Source organism: Trachypithecus francoisi, unplaced genomic scaffold, assembly GCF_009764315.1.
Source record: "Trachypithecus francoisi isolate TF-2019V2 unplaced genomic scaffold, Tfra_2.0 Lachesis_group16, whole genome shotgun sequence".
NCBI lineage: Eukaryota > Metazoa > Chordata > Mammalia > Primates > Cercopithecidae > Trachypithecus > Trachypithecus francoisi.
The window spans coordinates 88,768,637-88,794,464 of NW_022681461.1; the positions used below are offsets into that span (position 1 = coordinate 88,768,637).

Sequence of the window (25,828 nt, forward strand, 5' to 3'; positions counted from 1 at the left end):
ATAAATATATTATATATTCTATTACAGTATTTTATAGAGAGAGAGAGAGAGTGTCAAGCATATGGAAAGTCAGGGCAGAGACTGAAAACAGCTGACAACTGTCCAGAAATGCTCAGATGCACCTATTTATTTCTGACTGTAATAATTCCTAGCCTATTTTAAAATAGCCTTCTAAAATCTTAAGCTTCTAAGAGTTCTCATTTTTTAAAAAATAGATGTTTAACTAAAAGGAAAGCATCCAAAATAATCTGATTCAGATCACTGTGTAGGGTAAACTCCAGCTGATCGTTATCCAAATTGTGGCAATTTACAAAAATTTCAGATTTGCTGTATTATCAAACATGAACTGTATCTGCCTCTCCCATACTAAAATACCAACCATAAAAACCTTTGCTTAATGAAGGCCTTGTTTTACTTGTCTTATTTACTCTGAGGTTCCTGCAGCAAGACCCAAATGGACAGTGATTTGGCTGCAAGCTGGTGTTAAAAAGAAGCCAACTCCAAGAAAGTTATGTAAGTCTCCCAATAACCAAAGCAAAAGTTATTTTTCTACATATTTGCATTCCAATTCTCTAGGATGCCCTACAATGACATTTCCTCTCTTTAGGGATTACCTATAAGTGAGAAAAAGAAAGCATAAGAACAACAAAGAAATTGGAAAGAACAAAACATTCAAGTTCTCCAACCCCCAAGTAATGACTTGAGAAGTAGATTAGTTTTTGATTAGTCAATTACAAAGAATAAGAAAATTATATTATCGGCGGGCGCAGTAGCTCACATCTGTAATCCCGGCACTTTGGGAGGCCGACGCGGGTGGATCGCCTGAGCTCAGAAGTTCAAGACCAGCCTGGGCAACGCGGCGAAACCCCGTCTCTACAAAAAATACAGGAAAAAAAAAAAAAATTAGCCGGGCGTGGTGGCCTGCGCCTGTGGTCCCAGTTACTCAGGAGGTTGAGATGGGAGGATCACTTGAGCCTGAGAGGCAGAGGTTGCAGTAAGCCGAGATCGCGCCACTGCACTCCAGCCTGACAAGAGCGACACTCCGTCTCAAAAAAAAAAAAGGGGAGGGAACTGTATTTTCTGTGCCTTGCCCAGAGGTTACACAAGAAGCCTCTTGTGTTAGATATCAAAGCATGCAGCATAGTTATTTAACTTACACCTGGGTAGTGAAGAGAGCCCTGGACTGGATTTGCTATTGCTGGTGTTTGGGAACTGACAGCTGTCTCTCCGTGTTATGCTCAGTCTCTAAACCCTTAGGTGTCAGATGAGAAAGCTGGACTAGAATATCCTCTCAAACCATGCCTTCGTAGAAATCTGGTGTTTCACTATTAAAACTAAATGCATGCGATTCTGCCTCCACCTCAACTGCCACAACACTCAAGGAGAGACAAACGTTAGTGGATAAAACTTACTCAATTTAAAATGTCTGTTATGGTTTCTTTTCTTACATTGACAGCACCTGCTAACGTTTACCGCCTCTTAAGCGCTGGCAAATGATTAAAACATCATCGTTGCTGATGTGTATTACCTCATTTAACTTTCACAAAAACCAGAAGATATAAGTATCATTACGTCTATATTACAGACTAAAGTTTAAGGAGATTACATAACCTGGAAAAGATCACCAAGTAAATGCTAGGGCCTGGCTTTGAACCTAAACCCTCTGGTTCCAAAGTCTCACCTCTTAACCACTACTATACACTCTCTTCAAAAAACAATACACTAAAACGTTAATAGAATTACTCTAAGTTTCACTTTTTTGGTGTGTGGATTTGTGTTTTTGACCGATTGTAAGGCTTACGTATAATATAAGCATTTTTTTGTTGTTAAAACTAGAATTATTCCGTCTTTATGAAGACAACACTATGATCTCCACGAGCACAATCATCCAAATGGAGATGGGAACTCCTGTTCTAACTCCCTGAGGCCTGAAGTTAGTTTTCTAGCACTCTCTCTCACACGAGGGAAATGCGCTTACGGCCAGTTCAAAATCTGCAGTAACCTGTGTTTGTTTATTAGGGACCTCTTGGGCGTGGGTAAGACAATATTCTTTCTCTGCAGCTCGAAATAAGGGAAATCAACGGATGACTACTACCGGAACAGAGTTCAGACTGCAACTCATGAGATCTCTCAGTTCTTTCCTTCAGTGAATTCTTCCGAGCCCTTTTCAGGTGCAGCTTTGAAGGTTAAAACGAGACACTGGGATCAGTGGGTCCCTAAGAGGCGGCAGCACAGACACAGGTGTGCTTCCCTGCTCTGTGGCGCTAAGGACCAAATTCTGAAGCGTCCTTAGAGACCAAGGGTCTACCCATGGGGTTCACCAGGCCTCCTTTCCCGAGAATCGGCCCTTGACTCAAAGAACTGGGGCGGGAGAGAAAAAGTTGCTTTCTAGAAGCCGCCCGGTCACACCGCCACTGTATTCCCCTTTCCCTCCAAGGCTCCCCGCACGTTCCCGGGGAGAAGAGCTTCCAGTCTCTTCCATGGACACCCAAAGACGCCGAGCCTCGGTTCCCAACCGGGAGCGGCCTCCGCGGCCGGGCTGCAGGTACTCACCGTCGTTCTCGTCGCTGTGCCGCCGCCGCGACATGCTGCCCTCCGGTGCGCCGCGGAGCCCAGAAACCAGGCGGTAGGCGCCGAGGAAACTGTCCGGCCGCTGGCCGGCGCAAGGACAGCTGCGAGGCGCGCGGATGGGCCGGCACGCAGGCGCACTCGCTCGCCACGGCTCCCGGAAGCGAAGGAGAGGCCGCCGGGTGGGCTCGGCGCTGCGAGAGCCGGCGTGAGGAAGCTCAGTGGGCTACAGGCGTTGGGCACACACGCAACCGCCCCCTCAGGCTGCCCCCGCCTGCCGGCTGCTTCTTTCTCCCGCCTTCCGCCCTGTGTCCTTCCGGGGCCACGCAGAAAGTGCCGCCGTTTCGGCCAGTCAGAGACCCCGAACCGCGGTTGTCGTACGCCTGAAGGCGGGTGGTGCCGGCGGCCGCTCTAGTCCCCGCCTCCGCTCAGGCCGGTCCTCCGGGGCTTCTCAATGGTTTTCCCGGGGGCCTCTCAATGGTTTTCCCGGCGGCCTCTCAATGGTTTTCCCGGCGGCCCTTGCGCCGACGTCCAGGAGACTTCCGGAGCCTGGTGACGTCACGAGCGAGCTTTTCTACCCAAACACGCGGCAGGGGAATAGGCTCCAGGGCGGTGAGCAGTGACAATTGCTAGGTGGAAACAGTGCAGGGAAGAGAGACCTAAGAAAGGAACAGGACTGGCGGGTATGTGCTCGTCTACTCCCACTTTCCGGCTTTTGCCGCCTTGGGAAAAGTGGGCGGAGAGGTTGGGTCAAGCTCGGCATGCGGGGTGGGGCCTGGGCGGGAGGCGGTGCCGCCCGTGCCTCTCCCTGGGATGGAAAGGCTGGCCCTGACGCGAGCGTGCTGCTCCCGGCTTGCCGGCTGCCCGTCATTTTCCCTAAGTTGTTTGCTTAAGAAGGAACAAATGATCGTTTTAGTAATCAAGGGTTATTGGATACCTGTATGCCTGTGTGTGACCGTCCTCTCCCCTGATGTCTTTATGAGTACCATACTGGCTTATCTGCTTTGTCCATGGCCATCTGAAATTTCACTCTCCCGGCCTAATTCTCTTTCAGTCTTACCCATTTCAGTAAATGACGTCATCCATCGCCTGCTTAATCCAAAAATTTAGAGAGTCTTTCTTAGCTCTTTTCCCTCACTTTTTACATAACAATTATCTGTAAACCCTGCCTGCTCTGCTTTCAACACAAATCCTGAATCAGATCGTGTTACTGCTTTGTTTAAAAGTCTCCTATGACGGCCGGGCGGGGTAGCTAACGCCTATAATCCCAACACTTTGGGAGGCCAACGCGGGCGGATCCGCTTGAGCCTAGAAGTTCAAGACCCACCTGGACAACGAGGCGAACACTGTCCTTACAGGAAAAAAAAAAAAAAAAGAATTAGCCGGGCCTAGTGTTTGGTTCCTGTAGTCCCAGTTACTCGAGGGGAGGGTTGGGGGCAGAGGTGGGAGGATCCCTTGAACCCAGGAGGTCGAGAATACGGTGAGCCGTGATCACACCACTGCACTCCAGCCTGGGCGACAAAGTGAGACCGTGTCTTAAAAAAAAAAAAAAAGTCTGGCCGGGTGCGGTGGCTCAAGCCTGTAATCCCAGCATTTTGGGAGGCCGAGACGGGTGGATCACGAGGTCAGGAGATCGAGACCATCCTGGCCTACACGGTGAAACCCCGTCTCTACTAAAAAATACAAAAAACTAGCCGGGCGAGATGGCGGGCGCCTGTAGTCCCAGCTACTCGGGAGGCTGAGGCAGGAGAATGGCGTGAACCCGGGAGGCGGAACTTGCAGTGAGCTGAGATCTGGCCGCTGCACTCCAGCCTGGGCGATAGAGCGAGACTCCGTCTCAAAAAAAAAAAAAAGTCTTCTTCGACTTTCCATTGCACACTCCATACCATGGCCTGTGGAGTTCTACCTCTCCTCACTGTACTCCAGCCACTCTTTCTGTTCTTACAATAAGTCAAGCTTGTTCTTGTGTTAGGAACTTATACTATTTCCTTTACCTGAAGATCTCTGGTTCTAAATCTGCGTGACTGGCTCTTGGTCACTTAGGTATCAGCTCAAATATCAGGTCCTTAGTTAGGCCTTCTTTGGTTACCCAATTGCTGTTTTATTTCGTTCAGCAAATATTGTATTTATTAGCATTTAGCACTTCCTAGGTGCCAGGCAGAGTTCTGAATGCTGAGGATGTCGAGGTGAACAAAGGAAAACCCCTGCTCTGGTGGTGCTGATATATTCTAACGATCCATTCAGGAATAGCCCCAAATAGTGCCATCATAGGTAGTGAGCAATGGGAGAGTAGTAGATGAGATCAGAGGGTAGGGGGAAGGTGCTCTGTAAGGACTTTGAACATTATCCAAGTAAATTGAGAAGTCATTGGAGTATGAATTTTTTCTTTTTTTTTCTTTGAGACAGAGTCTCACTCTGTTGCCCACGCTGGAGTGCAGTGGCACACTCTTGGCTCATTGTAACCTCCACCTCCTAGGTTCAGGCAATTCTTGTGTCTCAGCCACCCAATTAGCTGCAATTAAAGGCATGCACCACCACACCAGGCTAATTTGTGTATTTTTAGTAGAGATGGGGTTTCACCGTGTTGCCCAGGCTGGTCTTGAACTCCTGGCCTCCCAAAGTGCTGAGATTACAGGCATTAGCCACTGTGCGGGGCCAGTCTGACTTATTTTTTAATGGTTACCTCTCTGGCTCCCAAAGGAGGAAGATAGTTCTGCTGTTGCAATAATTCAAGCTGCAAATGATAGTAGCCTGAACTAGGGTGGTAGTGAAAATGATGGTGCAAAGTGATCTGATTGGATTGCAAAGCTGGCCAGGCGTGGTGGCTCACGCCTGTAATCCTAGCACTTTGGGAGTCCGAGCTGTACTCCCAGCTGCTACTCGGGAGGCTGAGACAGAAGAATCGCTTGAACCCGTGAGGCGGAGGTTGCAGTGAGCTGAGATCATGCCACTGCACTTCAACCTGGCGACTGAACAAGACCTGTCTCAAGAAAAAAAAAAAATAGGATTTTCTGAGCAAGTGAATGACAGTGTGAGAAAATAAGGAGTCAGGAATCATCCCAAAAGTTTTTTTTGTCTGAATAACAGGAAGAATAAAATTGTCTTTTACTCAGATAAGGAAGACTGGGGAAGACCAGAGTTTGGTTTTGAACAGTTACATTTGAAGCTGAAGCTAGCTAGCTTCACACACAGTGGGGTATGGGAATTTGTAGTTTGGGAGAAAGGCCCAGGTTGAAAATAAGAATTTGGAGTCATTTATTGTATAGTATTCTAAACAGAAAATTTCCTTTATGTTTCCCTTTTTTCTTTTTTCATGTAATTTTCAAATATTTACAGAAGTAGGGAAAATTTATGATGTGTCCCCATGTACTCATCATCAACTTCAGTAATTCTTAATTCATGAATATTCTGGTTTCGTTGATATTACCTCCTCTCACCCAATTATTTTGAGGCAAATATAGTTTTAAGTCCTTGAAAGTAGATGAGATCACCTGTGGGGTAAGTATAGATATAGAGTAGTTCAACATTTAGAAGTTGGGGTAATAAGGAAGAGCCAGCAAAGGAAACTGAGAAGCAGGGACCCTTATCCCTAGCTGGTATTTTCTTTTTTTTTTCTTTTTCTTTTTTTTTTTTTACTTAATGTCTCTCCTTACCAGAATATAAGCTCCAAGAGAGCAGGGACTTCAACTGTTTCATTCATAGCTGCATTCCCAGGACTATTCCATGGGCCCGGCACATAGTAGAGGTGCCACAAATAATAATAATTCAGAGTATATACGTAAATGAAAATAAACTGAAACTGAAAAAAGATGCAGAGTCTGAGGAGATCATTTTGGGGTGGTGGGAAAGGCGTGCCACACTCAGGTGTGGAGACCTTGAGTCAGGAAAGAACAGGGCTCATTTGTAGAACTGGGCATGGTCCAGTGTGGCCAGAGTAGGATATGTGATGGGGAATGGGGAGCATAGTCAGAGATGAGCCTAGAGTATAGAGAAACTAAGTTTTTCAGGCCTTCAAAGGAAGCAGTGACACGGGGTAGCAGACAAGACATAAGTGAAAGGTAACACTTGAGCTCAGTCTTGCTACACATAGTGAGCATATGGGGAGAGAAAGAGATGAAAAAGTAAGGGAAACAAAGCAGTGGAAAGCATAAATGCTGGGACAGACCACATCAGGTCATATAGAGGGAGATTGGGAAAGATGCTGGAGGTGGAATCAGATTGGATAGTAATTCCTTTCTACAATGTTACCTCCCACATGCACTGCCTTTATAAGTGAGTAAGTTCTCTGCTTCTAGAACGATGCCTGGAACCTAGAAGACCCTCCATAAATATTTGCTGAATGAATTTTAATTTGGAAATGATATATGTTCTTTTTCTACCTTTACAATAAAACAGCTTTGAGCATGGAGGAAGTGTGTTAAATAAGATTCTTCTACTTATTTTTCTTCTGCCTGGGAAGCTTATAGGTTTGTGTAGAGTTAGAGATGTACTTTTTTCAGTGGGACTTGAAATGAAAGAGATTTTCATGAGAAAGGAAAGAGAAACCAAAGAAGGTAGTGTTTCTTCACCCAGTCTCTTCCACTTATTTTTCAAATACAGGAGAATTTGGGTTAATAGATCTGTATTACCTTGCCTTACCCTTAGAACAAAGCTCATTTTGAGCCCCATGGAAGCACCACTTAGCTGATTCAGATGCATTTTATGTGGTGCAAGTGACATCTTAATTTATGAATCCAAGGAACAAAGGTCCTTCATAAGGAAGTTGGTATTGCGTGTGTCTGTGTGTGTGTAGTCTCCATCAATCCCATCCAGCATTGTTAACAAGCAGTGTGTGTTCCGCCAGACATAAACTGCTCCTCGTTGCCTTCTCCTGGTTGAGGTACCTTGTAGACAGAGTTGTGAATTGTCAAAGTTTGTCACCAGTGTCGCCCACATTCTTTTTTCTCATTCTTAGGGGTGCTTTTTCTGCTCCTTCTTGTGGAGCGTAGGACCTCTTTGCATGTTACTATTTTCACAACCTTGAGTGTCCACGTCTGGGTGCCTCCTTCAATATTGTCTTCAAGAAACTAACTTTGCCAGTTCACTAGTAATATGAAATAACCGGTTGTTATGCTGTGGGGCAGGAATTTGGACAGGGCACAACAGGGACACCTTGTCTCTGCTCTCAGCTCAGAGACCAATCTGGAATCTGAAGGGTCTAGTGGTTGATGCTGGCTGTCAGCTGGAGGCCTCCTCCGTTCCTCTCCACCTGGTTCTCTGTGTGTGGTCTCTGTATGGGTTGGATTGGCTTACTCACAGCACAATGGTTGGTGTCCTCAGCCTGAGCATCTCAGAATGAGAGCTAGTGCTGGCATCTCCTTTTGAGGACCCGACCTCAGTCATACAGCATTGCTTCCATCACATTTTATTTTTGGGAGCAGTTAACAAGCCTGCCTAGGCTTAGGGGAATGGCCCAGAAATACTGCTGCAGCCATTTTTGGAAAATATAATCTGTCACAGCTAATTTTTAAAGAAAATGTTAATGTTAAATTTAAAATACAGCATTAAATTAAAATATTACTAATATTACCATTCATTGAACCCTATTATATGGCAGACACTATGTATTAATATTTCTTTCCAGTCCACAGTACAGTACTGTAATGTAGATACTACAATGCACAATTTCCACAAGAGATTTAGAACTCAGAAGTAGCTTGCCCATGTTCACATGCTTGGCAAACTGCTGCAGCACAAACCAAAGCCAATGCCTTTTCTCAGTGTGCCTCTTAGTGCTTGTCACCTGTAACCTTTGCTTTACAAAAGAACCAGTGCAGTATGATGGTTGTAGTGTGTCCGTTTTGACAAGATTTGGCCACAGTAGGGATTTTGACATTTCTTCTGGCTCATTACGGTGGGGCTATCTTGGGAACTATTTCTTTTAAGGAAGGAAATTTGCATAGCTGTGAAATTAGGGGGCAAAAAGAAGAAAACGTTTATAACTGAAGGTACTGGCACACAGCTTGATTGATTTGGGTTGTACCTGGTGCTTTTCTGGTATTATGTACCCTAATGTCTGCATGGCTCGCTCCCTAATTCAGGTTTCTGCCCAAATGCTATTGCTGCAGAAAAGCTTTTCCTACTCTCTGTGTTTGAAGGGCTCCTCCATCACTGCCTCCCTACCCTGCTGGTCATTCTTTATAACCTTTTCACCATCTGACTTTAAAAATAAAAAATCAATTTATCCACTTGTTTACTTCACCCCACTGGAATGTAAACTCTAAGCAGACAGAAACTTTTGCTTTTGTTTACTGCTATATTCTTGATGCGTAGAATAGTGCTTGACTTAGAGTCGTTGCTAAGTAAATACTATTGATTTAGTAAATAAATGAATGCTTAGCTTGGACTACTTTGCCCATGCTAATTTGCATGATTGATTAGCTTCATATCTTCTTCAAGAAGTAATCAAAGACTAGCATGGCTGCTTCTTTCTTATTTATATTCTAGGAGATATTTAACTGAAAGGAATATCTGCTTCACTGTTGCAACCAACCAGATGCCTTCTTCTACTTCACCAGACCAAGGAGATGACCTGGAGACCTGCATTTTAAGATTTTCTGACCTGGATTTAAAATATACGAGTCTTATTAATCCCAGCAGCAGTCTCAAAGCAGAATTAGATGGCATTACAAAAAAGAAATACTCATTTGCAAAGAAAAAGGTAGAATTCCTATGAATGTTTCATGATCATATATGTGTGGTTAATGCGGATACATTTGGAAGTAGCTTATCAAGGTTGCTGTCCAGCTCAAGGTCAAGTCTAGTCAGGGGCATTAACCAGCGATGTTAATTCCATCCCAGGCAAAGGGTAATAATAGGCAAGGTGTGGCCCTGGAATAGCCATGGTGGAGTACTTGAGGAGGGTGAATCCTAGACAGATGGATTAGTTTTCATTCCCCACCCCACAGGTTAAAAAAAAAAAACCATAAAGTTGAAAACCAAATGACAAGTGAAGAAAAAAGTTGGTAACTATGATCAACAAAAGATCACTAAAAACACATCCATCTCAGTAAGAAGATAAATGCTGTAATGGAAAAATAGGCAACAGATGTGAACAGACAAGCCAGAAATAAACAAATAGAATAAGCAGGAAAAAGTATTCAGCATTACTACTAATCAAAGATATTAAAAAAAAAAAAAAAAGGGTAGCATTTCTTTTGCCTTTTATTTGGACCAGCATTAAAAATATTGATGATACTGGTAGAACTCAGTGAGGCTGTGGATAAAATGGCACCCACATACTTTTCTGGTTAGAGTATAAATTGGTACATTTTTCCTGGAAGTCACTATTACAGATTAAAATTTAATGCTCTTTGACCCCTCAATTTTTATTTTAGATATTCTAAGTAGGTGGTTAAAGATATGGAAAGACGGATGTATGGAATGCTCATTCAACATTGCTTTTAAATGCAAATATTAGAAACAATCTAAATGTTCATCAGTTGGTAACTGGTTAAGAGAATTTTCTGTTTGTTTTACAATAAGCATAAATAATTTTTATAAAAACAGTAATATTATTTTCTAAGAAAGAAGACATTTTGGTACGTTTCTTCCCAGTCTTTTTCAATGTACTTTTTAATGTGGTTGAGATTACATTACATAAGCAAATTTTATCCAGTTTTTTTCACGTAATATTATATCATAAATATTTTTCCGTATAACTTAAAACTGACTGCTTAATATTCCATGGTAAGCATACTTCATAATTTACTTTCTGTATTCCTTTCGAAAATAGCTGATAGTGTTATTTGTAATATTTTAGACCAAACTGTATTATGTATATTCCAGTGTAACTTAGAGTCTTACATCCTGAGAATAAAATTATGCTGAGAGTTATTTAACTTCCTCAATATAAAGCCTAGTTTTAATTTCTCTAATAGTCTCTTCTAAAGCTTACTAATAAGAGAAGTATTACTCCTCAGAGAATTGTATAACATAATGGAACATAAAACTGGAAGCCCCTGTGGAAAGATAATATAAGGAATCTCAGTGAAACTTCTATTAGCCATAAACCTAAGGTTATTTAACAGTGTTAGTGTTTGAAATCTAATTGCAGGCCTTTGCCCTTTTTGTCAAAACCAAAGAAGTTCCGACAAAAAGGAGTTTTGAATGTAAAGAAAAATTGTGGAAATGCTGTCAGCAACTGTTCACAGACCAAACCAGCATCCATAGACATGTGGCAACACAACATGCTGATGAAATTTATCACCAGACAGCTTCTATTTTAAAGCAACTGGCTGTGACATCGAGCGCCTCAAAGAGTCTTTCGTCTGCAGATGAAAAGAATCCTCTAAAAGAGTGCCTTCCACATAGTCATGAAGTGTCTGCTTGGCTCCCTGATATAAGCTGCTTTAACCCTGATGAGCTGATAAGGTAAGATTTTCATTCTGTATTTCGGTTTGATTTAAAGTATTTTTCCAACCACAATGAGATACTACAATTCACTCATTAAAATGGCTAAAGTGAGAAAGACCAGCTCTGTCAAATGTGAATGAGAATGTGGAACAACTGGAACACCCAGTCACTGCTGGTGGGAATGTAATATGGCACAACCACTTTGGAAAAGTGTTCGCCGGTTTCTTAAGCATGCATCGTTCCTGTGGCCCACTCCTGGATATAATACCAACAGCAATAAAAACATGTCCACAGAAAACATGTCCATTCTTGTACAAGAATGCTCATAGCAGTTTTATTCATAATAACAAAAACTGGGAACAACTGCAAATATCCATCAACAGGAGAATGAATAAACTGGTATAGTCATGTAAGAATACTGCATGACAATAAAGTGCTGTGAACCGCTAATATTCAAGAACATCTATGGGTGAAAGAGAAAATCCTTATGCTGAGTGAAAATAGCCAGACAGCACAATACATATTTTCTGATTTCATGTACTTGAAGGCAAAACTAATATATGATGATAGAAGGGTTCTGGCAGAGAGTTTGGGAATACACAAGAGATTTTTTGAGGTCTTGGAAATGTTCTGGTTTTGATAGTGATGTGGATTACACAGGTGTACCTGTGTCAAAAATGATCAAACTTTACACTTAAGATCTGTGTATTTCACTTGTAAACTGTGCCATGCTTTAAACTTATTTTTAAATAAATAGGACAGGAAAAACTAAGCAAAAAAAGGGGGGGTTTATTTTAAGCTAGATATCATTATCTGTATGATTTCAAATGTACGTATCCAGAAAAATGCATCATTTATTAGGTTTATTGGGGAATGTAGCATTGCACATAGTGAATTTTTCAGAAAGCAGGTAAATGTAGCTTACATTTTAAAGCATCTAAACTTTCTTTGATTTAACCTTTTTTTTTTTTCCTGGAGTCTTTCAGACTGCATTAGATACCTCTTTAGTTACATAATTAAATAGAGTATAGTGAATGTGATTGAACTTTTTCTGAATGCTTTAATGCCATCAGGATGAACTTAAGTAGGAAGGTATAAAAGTTCATCTTTTTACTAAGAAGGCTCAGACTTACTATTCTGTTATCTCTCCTCCCTCTCTCCTAATTCTAGATCCAAACCCTCTGTATTATTGCTATGTAACAAATTCAGCTTAAAACAACAAACAATATTTCAGTTTTTGAGGGTCAGGTATCCAGCCGCAGGATAGTTGGTGGTACTAGCTCAGAGTCTGTCATGAAGTTGCAGTCATCTCATTGCTTGACTGGGGCCAGTAAATCTGTTTCCAGGTTTGCTCATGTGGTTGGTGGCAGGCTTGTTTTTTCAGTGGCTTTTAGTCAGAGGCCTCCATTCCTCTCTATGGGGGTCTCTTCATAGGCTGCCTGAGTGCTCTCATGACGTGGCATGTGATTTGTGAGAGACAGACACCAAAACAGAAACCACAATCTTTTATGACCTAATCTTAGAATTGCCATACCATCACTTTTTATTGATGCTGTTGGTCACATAGACTAACCTCAGTACAGTGTAGAAGAGAACTACACAAGGGTCTGAATACCAGGAGGCGGGGTCATCAGGGATCATCTTGGAGGCTGGGCACCATACCTCAGAGTTGTTACTTTTTAGTGTGTATTACCTAGCCTGCACTTTACCCATTCTGTCAGGATCTTAACTACTGGCAACAGCTAGATCCTTAAGGCACAGAATTCTAGAGGCCTAAGTTAGGCCAATAACATACATACTATATGTAGCCACAGACCGTAGCCTGTGCAACAGCATATACCCCGTCAGTTGACATTGTTTGCTAGGTTTTGTGGGTTTTTTTGTTTTGTTTTTTTGTTTTTTTTGAGACAGGGTCTTGCTCTGTCACCCAGGCTGGCGTGCAGTGGTGTGATCTTGGCTCACTGCAACCTCTGCTTCTCAGGTTCAAGTGATTCTCCTGCCTCAGCCTCCCGAGTAGCTGGGATTACAGGCACGCACCACCACACCCAACTAATTTGTATTTTTAGTAGAGACAGGGTTTCACCATGTTTGCCAGACTAGTCTTGAATTCCTGACCTCAGGTGATCTGCACACCTTGGCTCCCAAAGTGCTGGGATTACAGGCATGAGCCTCTGCATCCAGCCTGTTTGCAGTGTTTCTTGGAGACCATTCTATATGTTCTCTAGGGAGGAGAGGTAAAGAAAGAAAATTACATTATTTTCAAAAACAAGTGGGAAGACACAGAGACATTAATTGTTCCTCTACCCTGTGTAATGTCAGAGCTTAAAAAAGGGTTGTGTATTAGTCTGTTTTCATACTGCTGATAAAGGCATATCCAAGACTGGGCAATTTACAAAAGAAAGAGGTTTAATGGACTTACAGTTCCACATGGCAGGGGAGACCTGACGATCATGGTGGAAGGCAAGGAGGAGCAAGTCACATCTTACCTAGATGGCAGCAGGCAAAGAGAGAGAGTTTATGCAGGGAAACTCCTGTTCTTAAAACCATCAGATCTTGTGAGACTTACTATCACAAGAACAGCACGGGAAAGACTCATCCCCATGATTCAATTGCCTCCCACGGGAGTCCTCCCATGACACATGGGAATTGTGAGAGTTACAATTTAAGATGAGATTTGGGTGGGGGCGCAATCAAACCATATCATTCTACCCCTGGCCCCTCCCAAATATCATGTCCTTACATTTAAAAACCAATTATGCCTTCCCAACAGTCTCCAAAGTCTTATTTCAGTATTAACTCAAAAGTCCACAGTCTGAAGTCTCATCTGAGACAAAGCAAATCCCTTCTGCCTATGAGCCTGTTAAAAGCAAGTTAGTTACTTCCTACGTACAATGGGGGCACAGGCATTAAGTAAATACAGCCATTCCAAATGGGAGAAATTGGCCAAAACAAAGGGGCCACAGGCGCCATGCAAGTCCTAAATCCAGCAGGGCAGTCAAATTTTAAAGCTCCAAAATGATCTCCTTTGACTCCATGTCTCACATCCGGGTCATGCTGATGCAGGAGGTCGGTTCCCATGATATTGGGCAACTCTGCTTCTGTGGCTTTGTAGGACATAGCCTCCCTCCTGACTGCTTTCACAGGCTGGGGTTGAGTGTCTGCAGCTTTTTGGTGCACGGTACAAGCTGTCAATGGATCTGCTGTTCTGGGGTCTGGAGGACTGTGGCCCTCTTCTCATAGCTCCACTAGGTGGTGCCTCAGGGGGAACTCTGTGTGGGGCTCTGACCCCACATTTCCCTTCCACACTGCCCTAGCAGAGGTTCTCCATGAAGGCCCTGCCCCTGCAGCAAACTTTTGCCTGGGCATCCAGGTGTTTCCATACATCCTCTGAAATCTAGGCAGAGGTTCCCAAACCCTGATTCTTGACTTCTGTGCACTCACAGGCTCAACACCACCTGGAAGCTGCCAAGGCTTGGGGCTTGCACCCTATGGAACCATGGCCTGAGTTCTACATTGGCCCCTATCAGCCACAGCTAGAGCAGCTGGGATACAGGGCACCAAGTCCCTAGACTGACCCCAGGTTCAGCCCATGAAACCATTTTCCTCCTAGACACTCAGGCATTATCAGGGGAACCAGCCCCCAATATTTCAACGTAGTTTTTTTTCTATTTTCCCTAAGTGTTGGCTGATCTGAGAAATAAAGAGAAAGAGTACAAAAGAGAGAAATTTTACAGCTGAGTCTCCAGAGGTGACAGCACATGTCAGCAGGTTCCGTGATGCCCACCTGAGCCACAAAACCAGCAAGTTTTTATTAGGAATTTCAAAAAGGGAGGGGTGTACGAATAGGGACTGGGTCACAGAGATCATGTGCTTCAAATGGCAATAAAAGGTCACAAGGGCAGAAGGGCAGAGCAAAATCACAAGGCCAGGGTGAAAATAGAAATACTGATGAGGTTTCATGTCCTGCTGTGCACACATGGTCATTGATAAATATCTTAACAGGAAACAGTTCAAGAGCAGAGAACCGGTCTGACTAGAATTTGCCAAGCTGAAATTCCCTGATCCTAGCAAGCCTGGGGACACTGCAGGAGACCAGGGTGTGTTTCATCCCTTATCTTCAGCTGTATAAGGGACACCCCGCAGAGCGGCTGTACGTAGGCACCCCCGGGAATGCATTCCCTTCCCAGGGTTATTCCTTACTGGGAAAAGAATTCAGCGATATTTCTCCTACTCATTTTCTGCAATAAGAAAAATATGATTCTGTTCTGCCCGGCCCTGCTGTTATCCATTTCTTTTTCAGGGTGCCCAGATTTCATATTGTTCAAACACATATGTTTTACAGTTTGTGCAGTTAATGCAATCATCACAGGATCCTGAGGCAACATACATCCTCAGCTTATGAAGATGATGGGATTAAGAGATTAAAGTAGAGACAGGCATAGGAAATTATAAGATTATTGATTGGGGAAGTGATAAATGTCCGTGAAATCTTCACAATTTATGTTTCCTGATTGCAGTAAAGACAGGTGTAAGAAATTATAAAAGTATTAATTTGGAGAACTAATAAATGTCCATGAAATCTTCACAAGTTATGTTCTTCTGCCATGGCTTCAGCCGGTCCCTCCGTTCGGGGTCCCTGACTTCCCGCAACAAGGCATGTGATAGAAGGGCTGTCATGAGAACCTCTGACATGCCCTGGAGACATTTTCCCTGTTGTCTTGGGGATTCACATTTGGCTCCACATTACTCATGCAAATTTCTGTAGCCAGTTTGAATTTCTCCTCAGAAATGGGATTTCCTTTTCTACTGCATTGTCAGACTGCAAATTTTTTGCACTTTCATGCTTTGCTTCCCTTATAAAACTGAATGCCTTTAACAGCACCCAAGTCACCTTTTGAATGCTTTGCTGATACCCTAAATCATCTCTCTCAAGTTCAAAGTTCCCCCAAATCTCTAGGGTGGGGCAAAATGCTACCAGTCTCTTTGCTAAAACATAACAAGAGTCATCTTTGCTCCAGTTCCCAAGAAGTTCCTCATCTCTATCTGAGACCACCTCAGCCTTAAGTTCATTGTCCTTATCATTATCAGCATTTTGGTTAAAGCCATTCAACAAGTCTCTAGAGAGTTCCAAACTTTCCCACATTTTCTCGTCTTCTTCTGAGCCCTCCAAACTGTTCCAACCTCTGCCTGTTACCTAGTTCCAAAATCACTTCCACCTTTTTGGGTATCTTTTCAGCAGCACCCCACTCTACTAGTACCAGTTTATTGTATTAGTTCATTTTCATGCTGCTGATAAAGACATACCCAACACTGGGCAATTACAAAAGAAAGAGGTTTTATGGACTTATAATTCCACATGGCAGGGGAGGCCACACAATCATGGTGAAAGGCAAGGAGGAGCAAGTCACATCTTACATAGATGGCAGCAGGCGAAGAGAGAAAGCTTGTACAGGGAAACTCCCATTTTTAAAACCATCAACTCTCATGAGACGTATTCACTGAGAACAGCATGGGAAAGACCTACCCCCATGATTCAATTACCTCCCACTGCATTCCTTCAGTGACACGTGGGAATTATGAGAGTTACAATTCAAGATGAGATTTGGGTGGGGACACAGCCAAACAATATCAGGTTTTTATTGCCAAATACAGTTTTCTGAGCTGAATATGTTTTAGGAAGTATATTAACTTTTAAAACTGAATCATAGGATTAGATGTTTAGATCCTGGCTCTGAAAAACTCACCAAGTCATATTGCAGAATTCCAGAGGACAAATTTCTGACTTTAAGCAATTCTTGAACTATTCAGTAAAGAGAAATACAGTTGACCCTTGAACAACGTGAGGTCAGGAATCCAAGGATTAGGGGCAGTTGAAAATTCACATATAACTTTTAACTCCCCCAAAACTTTACTAATAGCCTCTTGTTGACTGAAGCCTTACCAATAATGTAAACAGTCAATGAACACATTTTTCTGAGTTACGTATATTATATACTGTGTACTGTATTAAAGTAAGCTAGAGAAAATGTTATTAAGAAAATCATAAGAGGCCAGGTGCAGTGACTCATGCCTATAATCCCAGCACTGTGGAGGGCCAAGGCAGGAAGATCACATTAGGCCAGGAGTTCAAGACCAGTCTGGGCAACATAGCAAGACCCTGTCCCTACAAAAAAAAGGAAAAGAAAATCGTAATATATATTTACTGTTTTTTCAGTGGAAGTGGCTCATCATAAAGGTCTTTATCACCCTCATATTGAGTAGACTGAGGAGGAAGAGGGATTGGTCTTGTTGCCTCATGAGTGCTAGAGGCACAAAAAGATCTGCAAATAAGTGGACCCACACAGTTCAAACCTGTGTTACTCACGGGTCAACTGTAGTCCAAATTTGATAAATTTTTGTAATTACTACTCAGTACCACATTCTCTTTTGCTTATTGGAAAGCAGAAAGAAAGCAAATTTAAGTAGAAGTCACATTTGAGCTTGTCACTAAAACTTTCTGTACCTTCATTTCCTCACCTCTAAAATTAGAATAATAATGCCTGCCTTGCCTACCTCCCAGTACTGCAGAATGAGTTATATAATAGGATGGTGATAGTATGAGCAGTTGTGAACTACACTGTTCTATACAGATATGGCCTTTCCATTTCATATGGCCCCACACTTCAGGGAAGTTACTTAGTAGTTAGAGAAACAAAGAAAAAGACACATGAGATAATTAGCAGATGATACAGGTTACATAATTATCAGTTGAATTGTATGGTACAGAGAATAATTTGTTATAGGAACTTAGAGAAAGGAAAATAGGGTCTAAAATAGATAAGAAGGTTTCATGGAGGAGCATGGAAAGCATGGAGGAGATTAGGTCCTAAAATATGATGAGGATGTTGATGAGAGAATCAGACTCCAGAGCTGGATAGTACCTTAATTGTCCTGTACTGTAACATTCCCTAAAATATGTTCTGTGGAACACTAGTTCTAGAGGATGCTAACAAGGTATTGAAAAAAGGGGTATTAAAGACAAATTTGGGAAGCACTCAGTCAAAATGTTGTTACTGCAAGACTTCTCAGAGCCTTTAAGAGGCTTTTGCTGGGATTCTTAAGTAGGGAGATGCTGTCTGTAGGGTTTCCAAATATGTTTTTATAGAACAGCTTCGTAACACACTTTGGAAAATATAGTTTATTTCCGTTCTCTCATTTTACATACGAGGAAACCAAGGCCCAGAAGTGATGAAAGACCTGCCCAGCTAGTTAGTATGACAGCACAGTGCAGTAGAAGGAGTATAGATCTGGTGTCAGAAAACTGGCGTTTAAGTCCTTACTATCACTTTCTGGCTGTCTGACTTGGGAGGAATTGGCCTTAATTTATTCAGCTGTAAAATGGGGATAATAATAACCTGCATCATAGAAAGAGGGTTATAAGAAAAAATGGTGGCCGGGCGCGGTGGCTCAAGCCTGTAATCCCAGCACTTTGGGAGGCCGAGACGGGCGGATCACGAGGTCAGGAGATCGAGACCATCCTGGCTAACACGGTGAAACCCCGTCTCTACCAAAAAAAAAAAAAATACAAAAAACTAGCCGGGCGACGTGGCGGGCGCCTGTAGTCCCAGCTACTCGGGAGGCTGAGGCAGGAGAATGGCGTAAACCCAGGAGGCGGAGCTTGCAGTAAGCTGAGATCCAGCCACTGCACTCCAGCCTGGGCGGCAGAGCGAGACTCCATCTCAAAAAAAAAAAAAAAGAAAGAAAAAGAAAAAATGGAAGTGAAACTTTTTTGTATGATGATACATACAGGTACTGCCTTATGTGAGAGGATAAGCCAGAATGGAACCAAATTTCTAACTTTTCTATGAATTGGAGTTACTGATACCTGTCTCTTGGATGTGACCATTAAATGAGGGATCAAAGTAAACTCACTTTTTGTAAAGTAAGTTCAGTGCAGATACTGTCTTCTGTAGAGCAAATATGAAAAGAAGTTGCTTTTTGTTTCAGGAGAACAATAATCAGAGCAAAGGCAGGCATGAGTGTCTTCATCTTAGCCTTCCCTCGTGTACTGTATGAATTAGGACTTTTTTATGTCAGCGACTCAAATGCTCTTTGCCTCGGATTTTCATTTTATAGTGGCCAGGGCAATGAAGAAGGGGAGGTGCTCCTTTATTACTGCTACCGTGACCTGGAGGATCCCCAGTGGATCTGTGCCTGGCAGACAGCTCTGTGTCAGCACCTGCACCTCACAGGCAAGGTAACACCTTCTCCTATATTCCTTCCTTCACTGGGTTCATCTTGCCTGCCAACCTTGGATTGCAAATGCTGTGCTCATTATAAAAAATATTCACTCTTGAGTTCTTAGAAGTTAAGGAAATTCTACTGGGCATTTAAGTAAAATACTAGGCAGCTATTAACATCATATTTTATAAGAATATTTACTAGCATAAACCAGGAGTCAGCAAACTTTTTCTTGAAGAACCAGATAGTAGATATTTTAGGTTTTGCACAAAAAACTATTCAGTATTATTATAGCATGAGAGCAACTATAGATAATATGTAAAAGAATTGGATGGCTGTGTTTGAATAAAACTATATGCAAAAGCAAGGATAATTTGCCAAGCCTGGTATAGGGAAATGTTCATGATATATTAACTGGAAAAACATTTTATAGAACATAGGGGTGTGATTCCAAGTTGCTTCTTCTTTTTCTAGAACCTGCCAGGGTCAGGTACCAGCTCAGGGTACTGACATTTGCTGTTTGCTTCCTCTCCTAGAGTGCTCTTCCCTTGCACCTTCACATGGCGCACATATTGTGCTCTTCCCTTGCACCTTCACGTGGCACACAGATCTCGGCTCACATATTGTCTCCTTAGAGCTCCAGTCTGAAGTAGTCCTCTCCAGATCTCATCACGTTCTATCCCTTTCTGCTTTTCAAAGAATTGATTAGTATCTGAAAGTATAATTTTCATTTATAAGCTTCATGAGGACAGGAATTTTGATCTTAATTAATTGATGTATTCTCAGTGCTGAAACAGAGCTTAGCATGTAGTAGACCCTCAGTAGATATTTGGAGAATATAGAATGAAGGAATGAATGCATGTTCATGACAAAACCAGAAGTGCATGTATAAGCATGGAAGGTTGTGTGTACCAAAATGTTAGTAAGGATTATCTAGGCATGTAGGGTTATCGATGGTTTTTATCTTCCTAAAATATTCTCTGATAACATTACACATATGCATATGTCTATGTCTTTTATATGATTTTCAAAATTTAAATCAAAAGGAAGTGAACTAGTTTCCCCCTGAAACCTCCTTTGGTTATGACACTGTGCTGCTTTGTTTCATCTTTCCCAACATATGGCCCAGGTCTGAATTGATCAATCAGTGATATTTTTCACATCCATGTTTTCTAATAGATAATGATTTCATTTACCTCATTCAGTTCATCACCAAGTCCTGCCATTTCCACCTCTTCAAATATTCCTTAATTCCATTCCCTTCTCTCTTCCACAGTCATCACTTTAGACGAAGCCACCACCCTTTCTTACCCAGTCCATGCAGTAGCTTTCAAATTACTTGCCATCCCTGCCTGCCACTTAATCCGTTCTCCACACAGCCATAATGATCCTAAAAGGTAAATAAAATCATATCACTCCTTCCTCAAACTCTTTCAGTGGCTGCCACTTCCAGTTCATGTGGAGGAAAACCAGTGCCTTAAAAATGCCCTTAGGTTCCTGCGTGAGTTGGCCCCTTCTTACCTTTTCCTCTCGTCTGATACTGTTCTTTGCTCATTATACTCCAGCAACATGGTCTTTCAGTATTTTGGGACCCACCGAGTTCTTTGCTGTCCTTGGGCCTTTTTACAAGCAAACTATCTTTAGGGAGCTCTGTTACACCCACTCTGTTGCTTAGTCTGGCTTTTACTCAAGCTTAGTTCTCAATTTTCACGACATTTCCTCAAAGAGACCTTTCCTGTCAATCGAAATTCATTTCTCCCAGTGCACTCTCTCATGGCATCTTGTAATTATTTTTTATAGTATTTGTCCATTTGTAACTTTTATTTTAATATCTGTGACCTCCCATAGTCTGTAAGCTCCTAAAGCGAAAAGCTATATTTTTTTCAACCACTGTATCCCTAATTCCTAGCACAATTCCTAGTGTAAATAAATAAATAATATTTATTTGTAGAATGAATACATTCATCACCATTCCTATTCAGAAAACTTCCACACCCTGAAAGATGGATACTCTCACAGTAAACCTGAATGTACAAGGTATGAAAACAACCTCTTGGTTTAGAGGCAGATTATTATTCTTGGCCCAACCCAAGTGCTAAATTAGCAATGAGGGATCTTACCCATAAGGTGGCAGTACTTGCCTAGATCTTGGATACAAATTCCTAGGTGTCAAGGATACGTGCCCGTTTAATGAGAGTTTTGTGTTTGGAGATTTGGCAAAATATCGGTGCCTAAGTAGGGAAAGAGAAGAACTTGACAGTTGTGAAATTATGGGAAAAAAGCCTCTACCCTATTGCTGTGTATTCCTTACTGCCTCAAAAAATTTGAAGGGGTACATTGAAGGCTTTAGAAAGGAAAAGTGATAAGACTGGGAGCCAGTAAGATCTGGTTTTGAATCCCAGATTTACCAGCTATCACCTGTACCTTTGGGCAAGTTAATTGATTTCTCTGAGCTTTTGTTTCCTTTTCTGTAAAATGGGGATTATGATATCTGCCTTTCAGGATTATAGTGTAATGCTTCTGTCTCATAGCAACTGCTGAATAAATGCTAATTGTTCTCAATTTCTTTTATGTAAGGGCCTTCCTCACTAAGGAGCTTTGAAGGATTTCTGTTAGAGAATCCTGGGGGTTCAAAGTCTAGTGCATGAGTTTAGAGCATGCTCTGCCCTAGCTATGTAGGGAGCAGATGTACTTGTCTTTTCTTTGGGTTCTGAGATTAAAATGAATTAGAAAAGAATCTACTAGCCTACCCAAAGCGAGGTGCTTAGATGTACATACTTCGTCTTACCTGCTGTAGTCAGAAACCATTTTGGAGTGGGTTTTCTAACTCTTACACTGATTGGGCTCTATTTTTCTATGTAGTCCACTATAAGTTCGTAGTGGGGACAGTAGCCTGTGTAGCAGAGATGTCATGGGCTTCCTGCTTCCCTCTCCCGTGCCCAGAACTGGCTTTACTAGACTGCAGCACTGTTTCTCAAGGAGTCTGAATGTGATCTGGAATCTTTTGTCATGGAACTCTGGAAAACATTTTACAGTACTGTACATAGAGGTGTGATTCCAAGTTGCTTCTTAATTTTCTAGAACCTACCAGGATCATTTATCGGCTCAGGGTACTGACATTTGCTGTTTCCTTCCTCTCTAGAGGGCTCTTCCCCCGCACCTTTATATGGCGCATACCCCACTTCAGATCTCGGCTCACATATTGTCTCCTTAGAGCTCTAGTCTGAAGTAGTCCTCTCCAGATCTCATCACGTTCTATCCCTTTCTGCTTTCCAAAGAATTGATTAGTATCTGAAAGTATAATCTTCATTCATAAGCTTCATGAGGACAGGAACTTTGGTCTTAATTAATTGATATATTCTCAGTGCTGGAACAGAGCTTAGCATGTAGTAGACCCTCAGTAGATATTTGGAGAATATAGAATGAAGGAATGCATGCATGTTCGTAACAAAACCAGAAGTGTGTGTATAAACATGGAAGGTTATGTATACCAAAATGTTAGTGAGGATCATCTAGGCATGTAGGGTTATCAGTGGCTTTTATTTTCCTAAAATAGTCTCTGATTACATTACACACATGCATATGTTTGTGTCTTTTATGTTAACTTTCAAAGTTTAAAATTATATACGACTACCAGTGAGTTGGCATTGCCTTGTGCCATGTATCCTGTTTTATATCCATACCTTAAAGAGTTGATCAAGTGAGGCATCAACTCATGTGTCTTCTCTGGACCCTAAAAAAGGGCAGCCATTAAAAATTTTCAAATTACCAAGTACTGGTAGATATCAGTATTATATGACTAGAACAATATAGGACCTTGAGTTAAATCATCTCTTTTTCCAGACGATGCCATGATGCCACATGTGCTGCGCTTGCTAGCACTTTTCTTTAGAGAGCTCAGTTCCCTTTAAAGATGATCCATCTTTAAACTCATCCACAGGATTTTGTAGTATGAAAACAACCAACTCTGCAGGGCCCCCAGAGCAGTGCCCCTTAAGGCTGGGGCCTTACCCCAGGCTCTAATGTCCCCTAATCAGGGCAGCATCTCAAAGAGAATATGGGGCTTGAGATGCCAAAGAGCCCCAAATACGAATACACATTCATTTATTCAACAAATATGTATTGAGTGCCTACTATGTGGCGGGCACTGTTCTAGGGGATATGCCAGTGAGCAAAACAGACACAAACCCATGTGGAACTTGTATTCCAGTGGATGGGTTTGCAGTGGTGGGCTGTCCTCCAAACACCATGCAGAGATACATGCTGATGTATGCCCTCTGCCCTCAGATGTGCTCTGTGCTTTAGGATTTTGGTAGTATCTCCTCAGCAATTCTTTTAATTTCTGGTGCTCTTTAGTTCCCTTTTTACTCATATAAAGAAATTAAGGTTCAGAGAAGTCAATTAACTTTCTCATAGCTACATGCAAGTGAGTGGTAGAGCTTAATCTTGATCCTAGATCTACTGACCTCTGTGGAGGACTCTGTTGAGCTACTTGGATTTAGATTAAGCTCAGAATTCACTTCTTTGGCTGTTGGACCATTGTAGCTCCATAGCAAATGGGGCTTTCCGGGAGTTTTATTCACATTCTCGTGTTCAGCACATATGAAACAGAATACCTCGTCGGAACTGTAGGCTATGCCATTTTAGAAAAATACAGGTATCCAGCTGGGCACGGTGGCTTGTGCCTATAATCCCAGCACTTTGGCACTTTGGGAGGCCAAGGCGGGTAGATCACTTGAGGCCAGGAGTTCGAGACCAGCCTGGCCAACATGGCAAAACCCTGTCTCTACTAAAAATACAAAAATTAGCTGGGCTTGGTGATGCATGCCTGTAATCCCAGCTACTCAGGAGGCCAAGGTAGGAGAATCACTTGAACCCAGGACGTGGAGGCTGCAGTGAGCCAAGATTGTGCCACTGCACTCCAGCCTGGGCAACAGAGCAAGACTCTGTCTTAAAAAACAGGTGGCCGGGCATGGTGGCTCGCGCCTGTAATCCCAGCACTTTGGGAGGCCGAGGTGGGCAGATCACGAGGTCAGGAGATCGAGACCATCCTGGCTAACACAGTGAAACCCCATCTCTACTAAAAAAGACAAAAAAATTAGCCAGGCGTGGTGGTGGGTGCCTGTAGTCCCAGCTACTCTACTAAAAATTTTTGTATTTTTTAGTAGAGTAGAGACGGTGTTTCATCATGTTGGCCAGGCAGGAGAATGGCGGGAACCCAGGAGGCGGAGCTTGCAGTGAGCCGATATCACACCACTACACTCCAGCCTGGGCAACAGAACAAGACTCTGTCTCAAAAAAAAAAAAAAAAAAAAAAAACAGGTATCCATCTCACACCAATCAGAATGACTATTATTAAAAAGTGAAAAAATAACATGCTGGTGAGGTTGTAGAGAAAAAGGAATGCTTATGCACTATAGGTGGGAGTGTAAATTAGCTCAACCATTGTGGAAGACAGTGTGGTCATTCCTAAAAGACCTAAAGACAGCAATACCTACCATTCGATGCAGCAGTCACATTACTGGGTATGTACCCAAAGGAATATAAATTGTTCTGTTATAAAGACACATGTATGCATATGTTCATTGCATCAGTGTTTGCAATAGCAAAGACATGAAATCACCCTAAATGTCCATCAGTGATAAACTGGATAAAGAAAATGTGGTACTGGATAAAGAAAATGTGGGAATACTATGCAGCTATAAAAAAAGAACAAAATCATGTCCTTTTCAGGGACATGAATGGAGCTGGAAGCCATTATCCTTAGCCAACTAATGCAGGAAGAGAAAACCAAATACTACATATTTTCACTTATAAGTGAGAGTTAAATGATGAGAACACATGGACACATAGAGGGGAACAACAAACACTGGGGCCTTTTGGAGGGTGGAGGGTGGGAGGAGGGAGAAGATCAGGAAACATAGTTAAGGGGTACTAAGCTTGATACCTGGATGGTGAAATAATCTGCACAACAAACCCCCCTGACACAATTTTACTACAGAGCAAACCTGCACTTGTACCCCGGACTTAAAAGTTTAAAAAAGAAAAACACAGATATCTTTGTCCAGTAACACTTTGGTGTCCTCAGCAGCGTCTGCTTTTCCTGTTAAACTTATTGACACACATGAGCCTGTTGTTCTTCCCTAGAAAGATAACCAAGCTAAGAACAGTCTGTTCTCTTTCTCACCATCTTGTGTCTCAGATTCGAATTGCTACAGAAGGAATCAATGGGACAGTTGGTGGAAGCAAATTGGCTACCAGACTCTATGTGGAAGTCATGCTTTCCTTCCCATTGTTTAAGGATGACCTGTGTAAAGATGATTTTAAGGTAAGAGAAAATGAAAATTAAATGGATTTAGAGCCATCTGCTTCTGCCTCTGTGCATGTTATTGAAGAAGAGTTCAAAGTAGAGACATAAGCAGTGCCAAGTTAAGTATCCGTTCCCCTTTATTTTTTTGGGGCTTGGGGAGTTGTTTTGTTTTGTTTTGTTTTTTGACAGGGTCTTGTTCTGTCACCTAGGCTGGAGTGCAGTGGTGTGATCATGGCTCACTGCAGCCTCGACCTCCCCAGGCTCAGGTGGTTCTCCCATGTAGCTAGGACCATAGGCATGCACCACCATGTCTGGCAAACTTTTTGGAGAGACGGG

At 42.4% G+C, this 25,828-nt stretch overlaps 2 protein-coding genes across 2 annotated transcripts in view; one reads left to right on the plus strand and one right to left on the minus strand.

Moving 5' to 3' along the window:
* Window positions 1–2,710, minus strand: part of NCBP1 (nuclear cap binding protein subunit 1) — a 40,450-nt gene extending 37,740 nt beyond the window's left edge. The window contains 1 exon segment of the mRNA XM_033238026.1: window positions 2,554–2,710. Coding sequence (XP_033093917.1) covers window positions 2,554–2,587 — 34 coding nt within the window. The 5' untranslated portion in view covers window positions 2,588–2,710.
* A 396-nt stretch (window positions 2,711–3,106) lies between these two features.
* Window positions 3,107–25,828, plus strand: part of TSTD2 (thiosulfate sulfurtransferase like domain containing 2) — a 33,894-nt gene continuing 11,172 nt past the window's right edge. Inside the window, exons 1-5 of the mRNA XM_033238027.1 lie at window positions 3,107–3,251; window positions 9,055–9,268; window positions 10,664–10,980; window positions 19,078–19,198; window positions 25,385–25,510. Coding sequence (XP_033093918.1) covers window positions 9,104–9,268; window positions 10,664–10,980; window positions 19,078–19,198; window positions 25,385–25,510 — 729 coding nt within the window. The 5' untranslated portion in view covers window positions 3,107–3,251; window positions 9,055–9,103. The remainder of the gene's footprint in view (window positions 3,252–9,054; window positions 9,269–10,663; window positions 10,981–19,077; window positions 19,199–25,384; window positions 25,511–25,828) is intronic.